The 18,220-nt window shown below is 44.2% G+C and overlaps 1 protein-coding gene across 1 annotated transcript in view; it reads left to right on the forward strand.

Annotated features, from left to right (window-relative positions):
- CNN2 (calponin 2) overlaps nt 1–16,868 on the forward strand; it is a 45,564-nt gene extending 28,696 nt beyond the window's left edge. Inside the window, exons 3-7 of the mRNA XM_087702506.1 lie at nt 1,685–1,751; nt 7,857–7,994; nt 10,877–10,993; nt 12,153–12,299; nt 14,452–16,868. Coding sequence (XP_087558632.1) covers nt 1,685–1,751; nt 7,857–7,994; nt 10,877–10,993; nt 12,153–12,299; nt 14,452–14,709 — 727 coding nt within the window. The 3' untranslated portion in view covers nt 14,710–16,868. The remainder of the gene's footprint in view (nt 1–1,684; nt 1,752–7,856; nt 7,995–10,876; nt 10,994–12,152; nt 12,300–14,451) is intronic.
- The last annotated feature ends 1,352 nt before the right edge of the window (nt 16,869–18,220 follow it).

Here is an 18,220-nt window from a genome sequence, read left to right on the forward strand (position 1 = left end):
TGGTGTTGCTTCATTTCTTTTTTCTTTTTTCCACTCTCATCGGCTTTCACTTGGCTTCGTCCCATCGCTGCGCCAATTTGCTTATTTATTTTTTGTACAGAAGCATACGTATCTTTCTGCAAAGGTGCACATTTTTGTACTTTTTCTTACCTGGATGGCTAAACTGTGGCACATGTGCCATCTCTGGGGGCATGCGAGCCATCGCCCAGGTCAGCTCCACTGCGCATGCGCGTATGTTTCCTGCCGGCCAGCTGATTTTCTGGTCTCTGCTGGGAGACGTGTGCGCATGTGTGGGGGGGTGGGCGCCCCCCCTGCACCCTGATTTTGGTTCCAGGAGACTTCAGGGAGGCCTACTAGCACCAAAACGGGGTGGGGGAGTCTGGCACCCCAGGTGGGGGGTTGTGGGTGCATGTGGGGGAGCTGTGGGAGGCATTGCGCTGTGGGTGTTGGCACAAATGCGCTTTCAGCATCCGAAGAAAAAAGGGTTCGCCATCACTGACCTATACTATATTGCCCAAAGTATTCGCTCACCTGCCTTTACTCGCACATGAACTTACTGTAAGTGACCTCCCATTCCTAATCCATAGGGTTCGATATGACGTCGGTCCACCCTCTGCAGCTATAACAGCTTCAACTCTTCTGGGAAGGCTGTCCACAAGGTTCAGGGTTAGGGTTAAGGTGTTTATGGGAATTTTTGACCATTCTTCCAGAAGCGCATTTGTGAGGCCACACACTGATGTTGGACGAGTTTACGTGGCCTACCACTTGGTGGATGAGTTGCTGTCGTTCCCAAACACTTCCACGTTCTTATAATACAGCTGACAGTTGACTGTGGAATATTTAGGAGCGAGGAAATTTCACGACTGGATTTGTTGCACAGGTGGCATCCTATCACAGTTCCACGCTGGGATTCACTGATTTGATTTGATTACATTTATATGCCGCCCTTTTCCCCAAAGGGGACTTAGGGCGGCTCACAATTCAAATCAGGGAAGGGGGGTACAGTCAGAAATAAAAAGACGAGACATAACAATACATAATTTAAAACACACAACAGTCATACCATTCGAGGCGGGGGGCAACAGCTTTTTAGCCCCAGGCCTGTCGGAACAGCCAGGTTTTAAGGGCTTTGCGGAAGGCCTGGAGGGTGGTGAAGGTTCGAATCTCCACGGGGAGCTCGTTCCAGAGGGTCGGAGCAGCCACAGAGAAGGCTCTCCTCCGGGTAGTCGCCAGCCGGCATTGGCCGGCGGATGGGATTCGGAGGAGGCCTAATCTGTGGGATCTAATCGGTCTATTGGAGGTAATTGAGCTCCTGAGAGCGACCCATTCTTTCACCAGTCTGCATGCCTAGGTACTTGATTTTATACCCCTGTGGCCATGGAAGTGATTGGAACACCGGATTGTGATTATTTGGATGGGTGAGTGAATACTTTTGGCAATATAGTGTATATATAATGTCACTTTTGTGCGCTTTCCTCTCATTTCTTCATTCCTGCTTGTAAAATTTGGGAGTGAAATTTGGATTTTGGAACATAGATTTGCCTTCCAGCTCGCGCATACCTTGGAAATAATTCATTCTACAGACGTTACGGGCAAACATGGTTTTTCAGTCCCATTGTGATAATGGCAAGTGAATTTAAAAACTGCATTAAATCTAACTGAAGATGTGTTTTTTACTCTCCAGATTAATAAACAAACTACAGCCCGGTTCAATAAGAAAAATCAACACCTCCTCTCTCAACTGGCATCAGGTAAAATACGTGCCTGCAATGATGGGAAATTAAATTGCAATGATAATTTTATTTTTTAAAAATGGGATGCAAGCCACAATTAAGCAACCATGTGTTGAGTCCGAACATGTTTCTCTGTGTTTGCACATGTAATGTAATGCAATGTAATGTGATGCTGACTTACATTAAAGAGTCCTGGGATGTAATAGAGACTGCCTGATGAAGCTGGCTTCCAAGGAGATTCCAGCTTCTCATGGTTTTTGAGTTGCCTATTAAAGGAAGTGTTGAGGCCCGTCAGCAGCCAGCGGAGTTGGCGGCAGGCTCAGATAATGAGGAGGTTGGGGAGAAACATGGGCCAGTCCTGGAGTCTGGGGAAGGCTCTGATGAGGGCTCTGCGTCACAGGCAGAGAGGGAACCAGGGCCGTCCAACAGTTATCAGCTGCCTTCAGAGTCGGAGATTAGTGAGGCAGAAGAACAGCTGGAGCCTGTTCCTGATGCGCACATGTGCAGAGCTGCCAGGAGAAAGGAACAGCTAAGGAACAAGGGCCGACTCGGGAGTAAAGGCACAGGTAGACAGTGAGTGGCCCTTCCCACATGGAACAAAGAGGTTTTATCAGGACGAGGAGTCTGCTTCATGCTCTTGGGAAGCCTAGGTCAGAACATTTAACAACCATTCATGCCAGGATTGGTAAGCAAAACACTGCAATTGTTAATTGAATCATGTGGCCATTAAGCAAATAGCGATCTTCTCATGATCCTGGGACACTTCAGCCATCATAAATTCAGGCTAGTTTCCAAGTGGCCAAATTTGAGTCCCGTGAACCTGGAGAGATGCTGCAACGGTTGTAAGTGCGAGGACTGGTCCCAAGTCACCTTTTTCAGTGCCGTTGTAACGGTGAGCAAATGTGGGTGTAAGTCGAGGACTACCTATAGTTAATTCTAAATGGAACTTCCAAGAGTAGGTGCAGTCTATCACTGAATAACCAAACCCTGGAAACCAGGAATGGGGAAGGTCCAATTCAGCCTTCATGCTGTGCTTGAAAATTTGCAGGCAATTGGACTAGAAAGAGAACTCTGAACTGGTTGTATTTGTAGATTGGGTCAGCCAAGTTGCTTAGATCCTTGAATTTGGCCTGTCGGAGAAGGAAAGCTGTATTTTGGGAGGCAGTGTCCCTGCCAAATCTTTTTAAGATTACTGTGTGGCTCTGTGGTTCCTGTGCTATTTTGCAAGCAAGAGCCGAAAGGGAATGTCTGGGCGTGGGCTGAACTGGTCTGCCCAGCTGGTTTTGCTGGTCACGGAGGGACCAGGATTACCGTATTTTTCGGACTATAAGATGCACCAGAGTATAAGACGCACCAAGATTTTGAAGAGGTAAATTAAAAAAAAAGTTTTTGCACTCTGCAGGCCTCCCAAACCCTCTGCACGCCTCATTTTTGTGGATGAAAATGGGCCTATTCTTTTGCAAAAAAAACAGGGCATGTTTAGGCTTTGGGAGGTTTGTAGCGTGCTCCTGGGGGCTGAGGGGGGGCAAAAATGAGCAAAAAACGGCCCATTTGTCACTTGTTTTTGCCCTCCCCAGCCCCCAGGAGCACTCTACAAACCTCGCAAAGCCTATGCATGTCCATTTTTGCGAAGGGGGCAAGGGTTTTGAACACCAAAAGTGCTGTATTCAGTGTATAAGGTGTACCCAGATTTTCCCCCTCTTTTGGGGGGGAAAAAGGTCCGTCTTATACTCTGAGAAATACGGTAGTTCCTGAGAATGTTGAAATCCAACTTTTGAAAACCTTGTTCAATGGTCTGGCAGCCTTCTGGGTTTTTTAATGGGCGTTTTCCCACCAAGCTAGACATTTGTTTTTGACTATTTGTTTGGTTGAATGAGATCAGCTTTAGTGGAAGGTGATACAGCGGCTTTCTCCAAACAGGTGTGCTGCATTGTTTTGGGACTGCAGAGCTGCTAAGGATTCTGGGGATGCTTTCAACAATTCTGTGGGTGCCAGGTCAGGGAAGGTTGTGATACAGCCACTGAATTCTAAACCTCTTTTTTACCCAATGGTTAATCCTTATTTGTTTCCTTGGGGGTAGTTGCCTTGGGGGAGAAAAAAGGAACGCAGTGTACACCCTGCACATTCAGAAGTAGCAAATTGATACAGCCAAGGTTTTTATTTTATTTTTTAAATAATTTTTATTAAGCTTTTTACAAAACAAAACATAAAAACCACATTCTACATCCATTCTTCCCATTCCTAATATTACATCCATCCATCCATCCATCCATCCATCCATCCATCCATCCATCCATCCATCTATTTCTATTTCTATTTCTATTTCTATCTATCTATCTATCTATCTATCTATCTATCTATCTATCTATCTATCTATCTATCTATCTATCTATCTATCTATGTTTGTATTTCTATATCTATCTATCTATCTATCTATCTATCTATCTATCTATCTATCTATCTATCTATCTATCTATCTATCTATCTATCTATCTATACAGGTGAAATTCAAAAAATTAGAATATCGTGCAAAAAGTTCATTTATTTCAGTAATGCAACTTAAGAAGTGAAAATAATATATGAGATACTCATATGCAAAGCAAGATAGTTCAAGCCGTGATTTGTCATAATCGTGATGATTATGGCTCACAGCTCATGAAAACCCCAAATCCACACTCTCAGAAAATTAGAATATTACATGCAATCAATAAAATAAGAATTGTACATAGAACAATATCGGACCTCTGAAAAGTATAAGCATGCATATGTACTCAGTACTTGGTTTGGGCCCCTTTTGCAGCAATTACTGCCTCAATGCGGTGTGGCATGGAAGCTATCAGCCTGTGGTACTGCTGAGGTGTTATGGAAGACCAGGATGCTTCAATAGCGGCCTTCAGCTCTTCTGCATTGTTCCGTCTCATGTCTCTCATCTTTCTCTTGGCAATGCCCCATAGATTCTCTATGGGGTTCAGGTCAGATGCGTTTGCTGGCCAATCAAGCACAGTAATCCCTAAGGTCATTGAACCAGGTTTTGGTGCTTTTGGCAGTGTGGGCAGGTGCCAGGTCCTGCTGGAAAATGAAGTCAGCATCCCCATAAAGCTCATCTGTGGAAGGAAACATGAAGTGCTCCAAAAAAAAAAAAAAAAAAAGTGCTCCAAAAATCTTCTGGTAGACGGCTGTGTTGACCCTGGACTTAATGAAGCACAGTGGACCAACACTAGCAGATGACATGGCTCCCCAAATCAACACAGACTGTGGAAACTTCACACTGGACTTCAAGCATCTTGCAGTGTGTGCCTCTCCATTTTTCCTCCATACTCTGGGTCCTTGGTTTCCAAATGAGATGCAAAAGTTGCTCTCATCAGAAAAGAGGACTTTGGACCACTGCCCAACGGACCAGATCTGTTTTTCTTTAGCCCAGGTAACATGCTTCTGATGTTGTTTGTTGTTCAGGAGCGGCTTGACAAGAGGAATACGACATTTGAAGCCCATGTCCAGGATCCGTCTGTGTGTGGTGGCTCTTGATACACTGACTCCAGCCTCAGTCCACTCCTTGTGAAAGTCCCTAACACTTTTGAATGGCCTTTTCCTGACAATCCTCTCCAGGCTGCGGTCATCCCTGCTGCTTTTTCTTCCACACTTTTCCCTTCCACATAACTTTCTATTAACGTGCTTTTATAGAGCACTTTGGGAACATCCAACTTCTTTTGCAATTACCTTTTGAGGCTTTCTCTCCTTATGGAGGGCGTCAATGATGATTTTCTGCACAACTGTCAGGTCAGCAGTCTTTCCCATGATTGTGATTCCTACTGAACCAGACTGAGAGACCATTTAAAGGCTCAGGAACCCTTTGCAGGTGTTATGGCTTAATTAGCTGATTAGAGTGGGACATTTTGAGCCTAGAATATTGCACCTTTTCACAATATTCTAATTTTCTGAGATTGTGGATTTGGGGTTTTCATGAGCTGTAAGCCATAATCATCACAATTATAACAAATCACAGCATGAACTATCTTGCTTTGCATGTAATGAGTCTATCTCATATATTAGTTTCACCTTTAAGTTGCATTACTGAAATAAATGAACTTTTGCACCATATTCTAATTTTTTGAGTTTCACCTGTATATATTCTACTTTCATTCGTTATTCCTGTTCTCTAGCCAATAATACCATTTATCCCATACTGTATGGTATTTTTTTTATCTTCTTCATCTTGCAGTTTAAAAGTTAATTTGACCATTTCTGCACAGTCCATTATTTTTTGGAATTATCATGTTTTTGGAAGGTATGCTGTCTAATTTCCAATTTTGAGCGTACGTTGTTGCTGCTGTCAGTATATGTATTATGGTATAATTAATTTCCTTTGCAGATGAAAGGTTTTTAACTTGCTCTAATTTGGAAACTCTATGGTAAATTCAGACCACTGCCTCTTCCAGCTGACGTATTGCACACCTTAACATCATGCTGGGCTGAAGAGGCGACCCCATCAGGATCCATGCAGCCACATTCTGCTTGCCGACAGAAGTTCTCCCTGCCATCTGGAACCATTTCCTATGTTTTTAGAGGATTCTTTCCTACTTGATTACAGCTACCAAGAGTTGCCTGAGCAATTCTGCATATTATAGCAATAGCACAGGGGTCGGCAACCTTAAACACTCAAAGAGCCACAAAGGTCCTAAACGGAAATCCCCCATTCAATTCTGAAGTCCAGTTCCCCCATCATAGAGTCTCCTCCTAGCACGGCATCCTTTTCCTCTACTCTGCTCTAAAAAGCAACTGCATTGTGGTTTGGGAGGGAGATGGGAGGATTGCCCACATTGGTTGCACATTAGGACCCCTAGTGGCACAGTGGTTAAAATACACTATTTCAAGCAAACTCTATCCACAGCCTGGAGCTCAAACCTGATGGGGCTTAAGGTTGATTCAGCCTTCCATCCTTCCGAGGTTGGTAAAATGAGGCCCCAGATTGTTAAGAGGAATGTGCAAACAATGCTTACATTGTAAATTGCCCAAGGAGTGCTGTACAATATATAAATATATAAGGCAGTTTGGCAGTTAACATCCCTGGTACAGGTCTCCTGCATGAGCAGGAGTTGGACTAGATGACCTCCAAAGTCCTTTCCAACTCTTATTACTGTTAATCTGTTAGCTGCATAAACAGGGATAGAATCAAGATCACGTGAAGTGTTAATACCACTTTATAATGTCTTGGTAAGGCCACACTTGGAATACAGCATTCAGTTTTGGTCACCACGATGTAAAAAAAGATATTGAGACTTTAAAAAGAGTGCAGAGAAGAGCAACAAAGATGATTAGGGGACTGGAGGCTAAAACATGAAGAACGGTTGCAGGAACTGGGTACGTCTAGTTTAATGAAAAGAAGGAGTAGGGGAGACATGATAGCAGTGTTGTAATATCTCAGGGGTTGCCACAAAGAAGAGGAAGTCAAGCTATTCTCCAAAGCACCTGAGTGTAGAACAAGAAGCAATGGGTGGAAACTAATCAAGGAGAGAAGCAACTTAGAACTATGGAGAAATTTCCTGAAATTGTTAGAACAATTAATCAGTGGGACAACTTGCCTCCAAAAGTTGTGAATGCCCCAACAGTGGAAGTTTTTAAGAAGACGTTGGATAACCATTTGTCTGAAGTGGTGTAGTTTCCTGCCTGAGCAGGAGGTTGGACTAGAAGACCTCCAAGGTCCTTCCAACTCTGTTATTCTATTCTATTCTATTCTATTCTAAGCCAAAATGCTGTTGCTATTTCTACTGAACATGAGAACAAAGCTATGGACTAATGGATAACATAAGAACTCGTCCAGCAGTCTGTTTTCACACTGAACTATCAACTATCCCAAGGAAATCCATAATCTCCCAGCAGATGGCCTTCGGAGGCAGTTCCTCTATCATCAAGGCTAAGAGCCATTATCTATTATGATTTCCTTGAATTTTGTAGCTAATTCGAAAGTTGAATTGCACATTATGCAGATAAGTATTTTCGTTTGTCTATGCTGTCCCCAGAGTACTTTTTCCAAAAGGCAACTAGACTTCCTTGTTGTTGTTTTTTCCTTTGGAAATGTTCCGCTTCTCATCCAAGTAAACTGTCCCTTTTTGTTTCTTCCAACAGCTGGAGAACCTCTCCAACTTCATCAAGTCCCTGCTGAGCTACGGCTTGAAACCCGTCGATCTGTTTGAAGCCAACGATCTGTACGAGAGTGGGAACATGACTCAGGTGCAGGTTTCGCTCCTTGCTCTGGCGGGCATGGTGAGTGAAAAGATCCTCTTGTCTCCATGGAGGGCAGACTGCTAGTTCTCCACCTTAACTCTGCATGGCTACTTAAGGTGACTGGCTCGCCTGTTAAGGCTGCTGCTGTCATTAGCAACGATGTAATTTGAATACCGTGTGGGCAGAATGCCGAGTTTGTAAAGGTACTTGTGTGGATGCATCGAGACCAGGGCAGGTCAAGAGGAGAGGAGGCTTAATGAGCTGTGGTGGCGCAGTGGTTAGAGGGCAGTACTGCAGGCTACTTCTGCTGACTGCCGGCTGACTGCAATTTGGCAGTTCGAATCTCACCAGGCTCAAAGCTGACTCAGCCTTGCATTCTTCTGAGTTGGGTAAAATGAGGACCCAGATTTTGGGGGGCAATAGGGCGACTCTGCAAACCACTTAGAGAGGGCTGTAAAGCAATATGTAAGTCTTAAGTGCTATTGCTATATATGCAGAATTGCTCGGGCAACTCTTGGTAGCCCCGTCAGGATTGAGCTCCAGGCTGGGGATAGATTTTGCCTGCAATAGTGTATTTTAACCACTATGTTACTAGGGCTCCTAACCTGCAACCAATGTGTGCAACCCCACCCCCACCCCCGTCTTCCCCCCAAACCACATTGCAGTTGCTCTCTATATGAGCCACAGTGGTGCAGTGGTTAGAGTGCAGTACTGCAGGCTACTTCTGCTGACTGCCGGCTGCCTGCAATTTGGCAGTTCGAATCTCACCAGGCTCAAGACTGACTCAGCCTTCCATCCTTCCGAGGTTGGTAAAATGAGGACCCAGATTGTTGGGGGCAACAGGCTGACTCTAAACTGCTTAGAGAGGGCTGTAAGGCACTGTGAAGAGGTATATAAGTCTAAGTGCTGTTGCTATTAACTCCTCCTATATTCCAATTCATTTTTCCAAGTGTAGCCCTCTGTTTTCTCCCCCCTACAGCTACCTGAAAATAAATTTAGGAGACAGAGAAGGTGAATGCAAAACCTCAACCCAAATGAGCTACTGTAGGGAGTTTTTGTTTTGGTGTTGAATGTGAGTTAGAATAGTGGTCATCAACGTTTTGGACCTCCAGGACCACTAAATTCATAATTTTAAATCCCACGGACCACCAATATGATCTGCCTAATGACCGGCTGGGTGGGCGTAGCTAGGTGGTCATGTTACTGAGTGGGCGTGTCCTACTCAATGTCACTCACATTGAGGGGCACCTCGCCCGCCTCTACTCACCCTTCTCTGCCCGGGCTCCTTAGGATTAGGCTCAGTAGAAGTACCTCACTGAGGACTACAAGCATAGGCTTTCCAAGCAGAGGGAAGACCTGCAGGAGTGCAAGGCCAGGTACTGGCACCTGGAGGCTCAGCAGGTTGAGATGGTCAGCCAGTTCCAGGCCATGATGCAGTCCCACTGGAACGAGGCTCTCTGGCTCTTCGCCACCAGCGGCACTTCCCTCCAGCCTTCACCCAAAGCAGACCCCAAGTTGGAATTTCTGCCCCCTCCGACCCACAAGAAAACACCCTGAAGGGGGAGACTCTCTGCAGCAACACAAACGTGCAATGAACGTATCCGACCCAGGGGCCGTAGTTTGAGGACTCCTGATTTAGTGCAATATAAAAAATGCAAATATTTGGTATATTGCTTGTCTCCTAGAAGTACATTGGGGGATTTCTTTAATGGATGTTTTCTCCACAGCCATTGGCTGCCCCTGCCCTATTTTCAGACTTGTTCTTTCTTTTGCCACATTCTCTCATGCCAAATTTGGTCCAGTTCTGTGTTTGGAAATTTATTATGAAGGGTAAGAAAGATGACTTTGTCAGAGATGGGCCAGAGTCCTTACCAAAGTGATGAAGGGAAAACCTGGATTAAGTCCAAAACAAATAGAAAGCATGCATGAATAGATCAGACGGACACCTCCCTAATTTGCATGTGTATAAGAGGGGTGGGTGGGACACGGAGTATAATAAGACTTACAAGATACTATCATTAAAGCCACTTCCAATAAAAGTATACTTCCTATATAGTTGGTTCTTTGATCTAGCCAGCTGGTCTTTATTTATTTATTGAGTTTGTCAAACTTGTACGAGATAACAGGTATAAGTATAAACATGGACATGGACACAGGAAATGGGTACGAATAAATGGGGACAGTAGGACAGGGACGTTAGGCACGCTGGTGCGCTTATGCACCCCCCCCCCCTTTTTACAGACCTCTTAGAAAAGGGGTGAGGTCCACGGTAGAGTTTAAGGTTGAAGCTGAGAGGGTTAGAGGATGTAACAACAGAGTCAGGTAGAGCATTCCAGGCGTTGACCACTCTGTTGCTGAATTCGTTTTTTCTGCAATCAAGTTTGGAGTGGTTTACCTTGAGTTGGTATCTATTGTTCGCCCGTGTATTATTGAAGCTGAAGCAGTCATTGACAGTTTAGGACATTGTAGCAGACAATTTTGTGTACTACGCTTAGGTCAAACTGCAGGTTCTCGGTTGTCCAAGGCCAAATTTTCAAGCCTGGTGGCATAAGGTATTCTATTGTGAGTGGAGGAGTGGAGTACTCTTCTCGTGAAATGCCTCTGGGTTTGCTCAATTGTATTTATGACCTCCCTCCCTTTCAGATATCCCTGCGTGTGGGGAATCTTCCCCGGAAGAGTGCTAGTTTTACAAAGACTTTCAAGGCGTTTGATTTATCCAGAGCTGTGTTTCTGTTCTCCAGTGTTCTGTGCTTTTTACAAAACAGTTTAGTAAAGAGCTGACAGAAACACTCACCAGAGTATGGGATTCCATCAGCTTATGTACCGGTAGCTGAAATCTAAGGTTGCTCTTTATCATGAGAACTGTGGAGAAACTTTTGTGCAGGAATAATTCGGTTTTTTTTTTTTACCTCTTCTTGCAGGCGAAAACAAAAGGCATTGAAAGTGGGATGGATATTGGAGTGAAATATTCGGAGAAACAGGAGAGAGCCTTTAATGATGAAAAACTCAAGGCTGGACACTGCGTCATCGGTCTGCAGGTACGTTTGGTGACTGTGGCTCTTGAGAAACCATGGGAAATCTAAGAGGATGTAGCATATGGCCAAAAGACTAAGCTGTGCAATGAGGAAGTCCTGGTTTTGGGAACTTCTTCTATTGCAGGAGTGTCAAACTCAATTTCATTGAGGGCCACATCATGGTTGTGTTTGACCTCAGGGGGCCAGGGTGGGCATGGCTAGGGTGAACATGGCCAGCTCAACATCACTCGTATCAGGGGTGCCTGTGTTGGCCTGTGGTGCCTTTGCCAGCAAAAATAAGCTCCTGAACTCCGTTTTCGGCTGCGACGGCTTCCTGCAACGTCTGCCAGAGAAAATGGAGCTGAAGAGGTGCAGAGAAGAGCAACAAAGATGATTAGGGGACTAATCATCTTAGGAGATGATTAGGGTAGAGAGGGTGGGAGAGAGGATTGGAGGGAGGGTGAGAAGGAAGGGAGGGAGTGTATCGGGAGAGAGGAGTGGTAGAGTGGGAGGGGAAGTAGGGTAGAGGGGAATGATGGAGGGAAGATGGAAAGTTGGAGGGGGGGCGAAAGAAAGGGTGTATGGAGGGTCGAAGAGGTACATTGGGTTTCTATTTTGGGGGGTATTATTGACAAGAGGAATGGCTGTGTTTATTGTTTAATGTTATATGGCCCCGGTTGTGCACAGTATATATGTGACTGTACGAAAATGAAAATGGAAAATAAAGTAATTCACTTAAAAAAAATAAAAGATGATTAGGGGACTGGAGACTAAAACATATAAAGAACGGTTGCTGGAATTGGGTACATCTAGTTTAATGGGGGAGAAAACTAGAGGTGACATGATAGCAATGTATCTCAGGGATTGCCATAAAGAAGAGGGAGATGGGCTATTCTTCAAAGCACCTGAGGGCAGGACAAGAAACAATGGGTGGAAACTAATCAAGGAGAGAAGCAACCTAGAACTACTGAGACATTTCTTGACAGTTAGAATAATTAATCAGTGGAACAACTTGCCTCCAGAAGTTGTGAATGCTCCAACACCAGGAGTTTCTAAGAGATTTGTCCGAAATGGTGTAGGTAGGGCTTCCTGCTTGAATAGGGGGTTGGACTGGAAGACCTCCAAGGTCCATTCCAAGACTGTTATTCTGTTAAGGCTTAATCAAGCTGCTGTTTCTCTTCAGATGGGCACTAATAAGTGTGCTAGCCAGTCAGGAATGACAGCCTACGGGACCAGGAGGCATCTCTATGATCCCAAGAACCAGATATTACCTCCAATGGACCATTCCACCATCAGTTTGCAGATGGGTACCAATAAGTGTGCTAGCCAGGTAAGAGCTCTTACAAAGTGTTTAAATCTTTGTTTTAACTTTTTGTTTTGTTTTAACTTTTGAAAACTCTCATAAAGAGTTTCAGTCTTCCAAGCCAAAAGAGTTTTCCCCAGAGATACACTAGTTATTTGCAGGATCGATGCCTACAGCAGAGATACAGCATCAGCAAATTTCCCCCTTTTGGTAAACCTTGACAAGAATATCTCAGCTTGGTCATTTCATGCTTTAGGTCATGATTTAATTATGGTTTATTGGATGAGCCAGTCAGGTAAACTCACATATTGCAATGAATCCTAATCCAAAGTTTACAAACCATATTTTGGCTTGATGCAATACGCAAACCCAATTGTCTGTTTTTCAGATTAACAACATATTTATCATTTATTGGGTCAGTTCTTCATTTTCTCCATTTCTGTTGACAGTAACTCGGAAAATTGGGGAAGACATAAAAACATGGCAGAAATAAGCTTGTTATCTGACCCCAGACATCACTCAGGCCGGAATTTGTAGACTAATCAACCATTTTGCCAATCATTAATAACAAACCACAATCTTTTCACTCAAGGAGTTCACTTGTAAGCCAAAAGCAAACCATATTATGGCTTTGCACTACAGATAAGCCAGCCATTTCTGTTCAAAATAAAATACAATCTCCTCTTGATGAAAGATCTCTCGTAGCTGTGACGTATTTTTCGTGTCAACCATTACAATTACCAATATTAGTTAACTTTTATTTAATTGCTAGCCAATAACCCGGTGTTGCCCAGGTATTTATTTATAGGGGGGGAATGTCCGGACCAAGCGTAATTTCTAATGTTGGATTTTTCCCCCCCTTACCAGAGGGAGCCCCCTTGTGGAGTACTGTGAAGCCATTACCATGGCAACTCCACTGAGCTGCCCAGTAGAAGCCATTTTACAGCAGTACAGTAGAATCCATTTTAAGGCACAGCAGACTGTATCTACAGAACACACACACACACACATTGAGGTGTTTTAGTGGTATCCTACCCCCACAGTATTTGTTTCCAGAGAGTAAAACATCTGTGCACCAAATTTGGGTGAAATTGCTTGAGGCGTTCCAGAATTATGCTGGAACATTCACACACACAGCCGTTTTTATAGAGAGAGATGTTTTAGCTGTTTCCAACTGTACCTTTTACCAGTGGTGGGTGTCCATTTTTTTTTTTACTACCAATTTGCTCACGCGCGACGCTTTTGCGCATACGAAGAAGCGTCCGGGCAGGTGGGCAGAGCCTCCCGCCGCCGCTACTACCGGTTCGCCCGATCTGGGCCGAACTGGGAGCAACCCACCTCTGCCTTTTATCTTTGGTTGTGATAAACATTCATTCATTCATTTCATTCATCCATCTGATTGATTGATTGATTGATTGATTGATTCATGGTTTGGAAGTGTTACTGCTTTGGACTGGAAGGCTGGGCAGAGAATGGTGAGGATGGTGGAAAAGATGACTGGAAGTTTACTTCCTTCTATCCAGGACATGGCATATAAGTGTGACTTGATCGAGGTCCGTAGTATTGTCTGGGACTTTGCACATCCTCTCCATGACCTGTTTCCCTTGTTGCCTTCTGGGAGGAGACTTCGTGGTATCTGAAGCAGAACAATTAGATCCTGTAATAGCTTTATACCATATCTTGTTAACTCTCAAAACTCTTTTTTCCGCTATATACTCAAAATGGGCTGTGATTTTTTTATATATAGGTTTTGGTATAAGTTCGCATTTTGGGATTCTGCTGCTATTATATTATTACACTGTAGTTATCCTTGCGACGGTGACATTGTTTGGTGAGGGGCGTTCCTTCTTTTGAGAACAGCGCATCGAAATTTCATTTCAATGTCTGCCATGAACCGCGGTGGCACAGTGGTTAGACTGCTGTACTGCAGGCAACTTCTGCTGACTGACGGCTGCCTGCAATTTGGCAGTTCCAATCCCACCAGGCTCAAGGCTGACTCAGCCTTCCATCCTTCCAAGGTGGATAGAATGAGGACCCAGATTGTTGGGGGCAATAGGCTGATTCTGTAAACAGCTTAGAGAGGGCTGTAAAAGCACTGTAAAGCGGTATGTAAGTCTCAAGTGCTATTGCTATTGTGAATATAGAAAAACAACATGATCCATTTTCTCTTCCCATTCAGGTGGGCATGACGGCTCCAGGAACCCGCCGGCACATCTATGATTCCAAGCTGGGCACAGACAAATGCGATGACAGCTCCATGTCCCTCCAAATGGGCTCCAACCAGGGTGCCAACCAGAGCGGGCAGGTGTTCGGTTTGGGCCGCCAAATCTACGACCCCAAGTATTGCCCCCAAGGCAACGCTGGGGTGGCGAGCAACGCAGCCCCCCTTGAGGATCAGAACTCAGCCAACTATTATTATTACCAGGAGGACCAGTGAACTGGATGTAGTCTTTCCCTCACCCTCTTTTCTCTTCTTTTCCAAAACCATCGCTGGGCAATTTCTGGCAAAGTCCAGGAATTCTGCAATGTATGTATTTTCAAACTTTTTTCAAAGGAAAACAAAAAAAGAGGTTGTCCAAGCTGCATTTCCCTTCCACCCCGCAAGGATAGGAAAACATAAAAGTGTTTATCCCTTTTTTTTTTTTAAAGAAAGAGAGTGAAGCTGATCTTTAATGTTACAAGGGTTAGACAAAGATCGTGTGAACTTTCCCTGATGCCCAAACTTACCTCCAGAAACTGGAAAGAATAAAGATTGCAGTATTGGTTTCACACTTTAGACAAAAATCCACACTATCCTGAACGATCTATTTAAATGATACATGGGCACATGGGAGTGGGTTGCAAAATGTAACCTGGTATGCCCAGAAAAAGGAAGCCATTCCCCAAACCTGGAAATCATATTTTACAACTGGAGTTGGTCGCAATGCCAAGCTTGAATTTTTTTAAACTATGGTTTGTTGAACAAGCCAGAGATCACTGGAATCTTCCCAACGCTCCTACATCTGGCTTGTAGAGCTTTAATTAACCCGAGTGAAATTCAGTGGCGTTAGATTTGGTGAGGTTTGCATACAGGTAGTCCTTGACTTGTGACCACAACTTAGCCCCACATTTCTGTTGCTAAACGAGTGTGTTATTTACTGAATTTTGCCCCATTTTACGACCTTTTTGGCCACCGTTGTTAAGTAAATCACTAGTTGTTAAGTTAGTAACACAGTTGTAAAGTGAATCTGGCTTCCCCATTGACTTTGCTTGTCAGAAGGTCGTAAAAGGTGATCACATGACCCCTGGGACACGGCAAGCATCATAAATATGAGCTACTTGCCAAGTGGGCGAATTTTGATCACGTGACCATGGCGATGCTCCAGTGGTGGTAAGTGTGAAAAACGGGCATAAAACACATTTTTCAGTGCTGCTGTGACTTTGAGTGGTCACTAAATGAACCGTTGTAAGTCGAGGACTACCTGTAATGCCCCCACCTCACCTGGAGCACTTAGCCTGCCTCTTCTAAGTAACATCAGGAGACGTTGAAGGAAAAATAAAACTATCTTCCCAACAACCAGATGTTTTTCCTCCGTTCCCATCCAGTTCTGCGCAGAATTTCCCCTTTCTTAATTTCCAACCAATCAGAATAGTTGATACCAGGCTGGATGGACCAATAACAAGAGCTGAAATAAGGTACTTTCATTTCCCCACATTTCCAATTATGCTTTCACATCCATAATAGCAATAGCACTTAGACTTATATACCACTTCACAGGGCTTTATGGGCCTCTTAAGCCAGGGGTGTCAAACTCGATTTCATTGAGGGCCGCATCAGGGTTATGTTTGACCTTGAGGGGAGGGGTGCAGGGGTGTGTGGACAAGGTGGGTGTGGCCAGCTCAACTCATATCGGGGACGCTTGTGATGGCGAGTGCTCTTCCAGCGAAAATGGTCTCCCAAGTTCCGTTTATGGCTGTGATGGCCTCCTGCAACCGTCTGCCAGCAAAATCAGCTCAGGAGGGCCACTCGCGGTCCTCCCGAGCTCCGTTTTTGCTGGCAGAAGTACCGCAGGCCGGTCCTTCACTGTTTCCAGGGCGGCCCCATGGGCCAGATCTGAGCACCCTGTGGGCTGGATCCGGCCCACGGGCCTTGAGTTTGACACCCCTGCTCTAAGCGGTTTACAGAGTCAGCATATTGCCCTCAACAATCTTGGTCCTCCCAAAAAAGGTGGAAATAGCACTTCCTTCCAAGTGCTCAAGAGGAATTACTCTGATCCCCTTTACACATTTTAGGTGACCACATCTAGGCTACACAAATCCGGACAACAGCTAGAGGGCAGCACATGCATGCTGGAAACTCAATTTTTGCTGCGGTCCAACTGCTGTCTGGATTTACAGCAGATTGACACAACAGAATCATGTAATGGATATCAGCAATAGCACTTAGACTTATGTACCGCTTCGCAGCCCTGTCTAAGCGGTTTACAGATTCAGCCTATTGCCCCCAACTATCTGGGTCCTCATTTTACCCACCTCGGAAGGATGGAAGGATGAGTCAACCTGGAGCCTGGTGAGATTTGATCTGCCAAACTGCTGGCAGTCAGTGATCAGCAGAAGTAGCCTACTACAGTACTGCATTCTTAAGCACTGCGTCACTGAGGCCCTATATTGATATTCAAGCATTGAAATTTTCTTTAATAAACATTTCTGTGCTATTCAAGAGAAACGGATATGCTACCTCCACCAGCCTGATCACTATTGGGATATGAAAGCCCAGTTCTCAGCCAGCTCAACTGAAAAATCCTGTGCTACTTGGGAAAACCATAAATTGTAGCCTTATAATCTAGACTGGAGGAAATGGTGCAAAAGGTATAAAACTGGAATATGAAAGAAGGATTGGTAATTTGCCCAACGGGAGAGTAGAAGCTTCATTACCTTCCAAGCTATCCCAACCTTGGCCACGTTAAGTTTTGTAGACTTCAACTCCCAGAATTCCCCAGCCAACATGAGGAATTCCATGGCTGGGGAATTCTGGGAGTTGAAGTCCACAAGTCTTAACGTGGCCAATGTTGGATAACCCTGATGACCTTAAACTAGTTTAGTGAGCATACTAATGCTATTCTTTCCAGAATATTTTCATAATTCTGTCTAGACCCTTGGCATTTTTTCATTCTCACCTTCATTCCTTCCCTCTTTGGAATCTCTTATCAGATTTTTAATCCAAGGTGATGAAGTGTAGAAAGTAGATGCTAGTTAGGATCATTTTTTTTTACTTATGGCACTTCAGTTTCAAAAAGTTTTGTGGTTTAATTCAGAATTTCTCAACCTTGGCAACTTTTAAGATGTTTGGACTTCAGCTCTCAGAATTGCCCAGCTAGCTTGGCTGGTTGGGGAATTCTGGGAATTGAAGTCCAGGAATCTTAAAAGTCACTAAGCTTGAGAAACATTGGTTTAATTCATCCTTGATCTGCTGTTACAAAAAGGAGTTTGAACCCAGATGAAACCTCTCTCCATTGTCTGATATTCAGTTATATCGAATCTTTCTGCGAGTAAATGATTGGCCATTTTTTCAGAAGCTAGCTACTTATTGATATCACAGGGGTGATGCTGGATTAGAATTTTATTTTATTGTTGTTTATACTGGAAAACTAACAATGTGTAGCTATCGGTCTTCATCATTTTGAAGATTTGATTCTGCAAGGGTCACTGTTACTCAAGCTACATCCATAGGGATGTACAGACTTCATGTTGTAAGGATGGGGGTATTTTCTAACTTGTAGAGGTCTAGGAGCTTGAAAAAAGCTTTCAGAAGTCCTATTTTTCTCCTCTGGCCCCTCCTCAGTTTGATAGGGCTTAATATTCTCCCCTCCCCCTGCTGCTATACAACGGATCAAGGGACCATGACCAAAATAAAGCTTTTAAGTCTAGGTACCTGCATATTACATAAAAGTCTTAGGGACTAGATACTT

Source organism: Thamnophis sirtalis, unplaced genomic scaffold, assembly GCF_051295495.1.
Source record: "Thamnophis sirtalis isolate CommonGarterSnake01/CBP01778 unplaced genomic scaffold, rThaSir2_p1.2 scaffold_1, whole genome shotgun sequence".
Taxonomy (NCBI): Eukaryota; Metazoa; Chordata; class Lepidosauria; order Squamata; family Natricidae; genus Thamnophis; species Thamnophis sirtalis.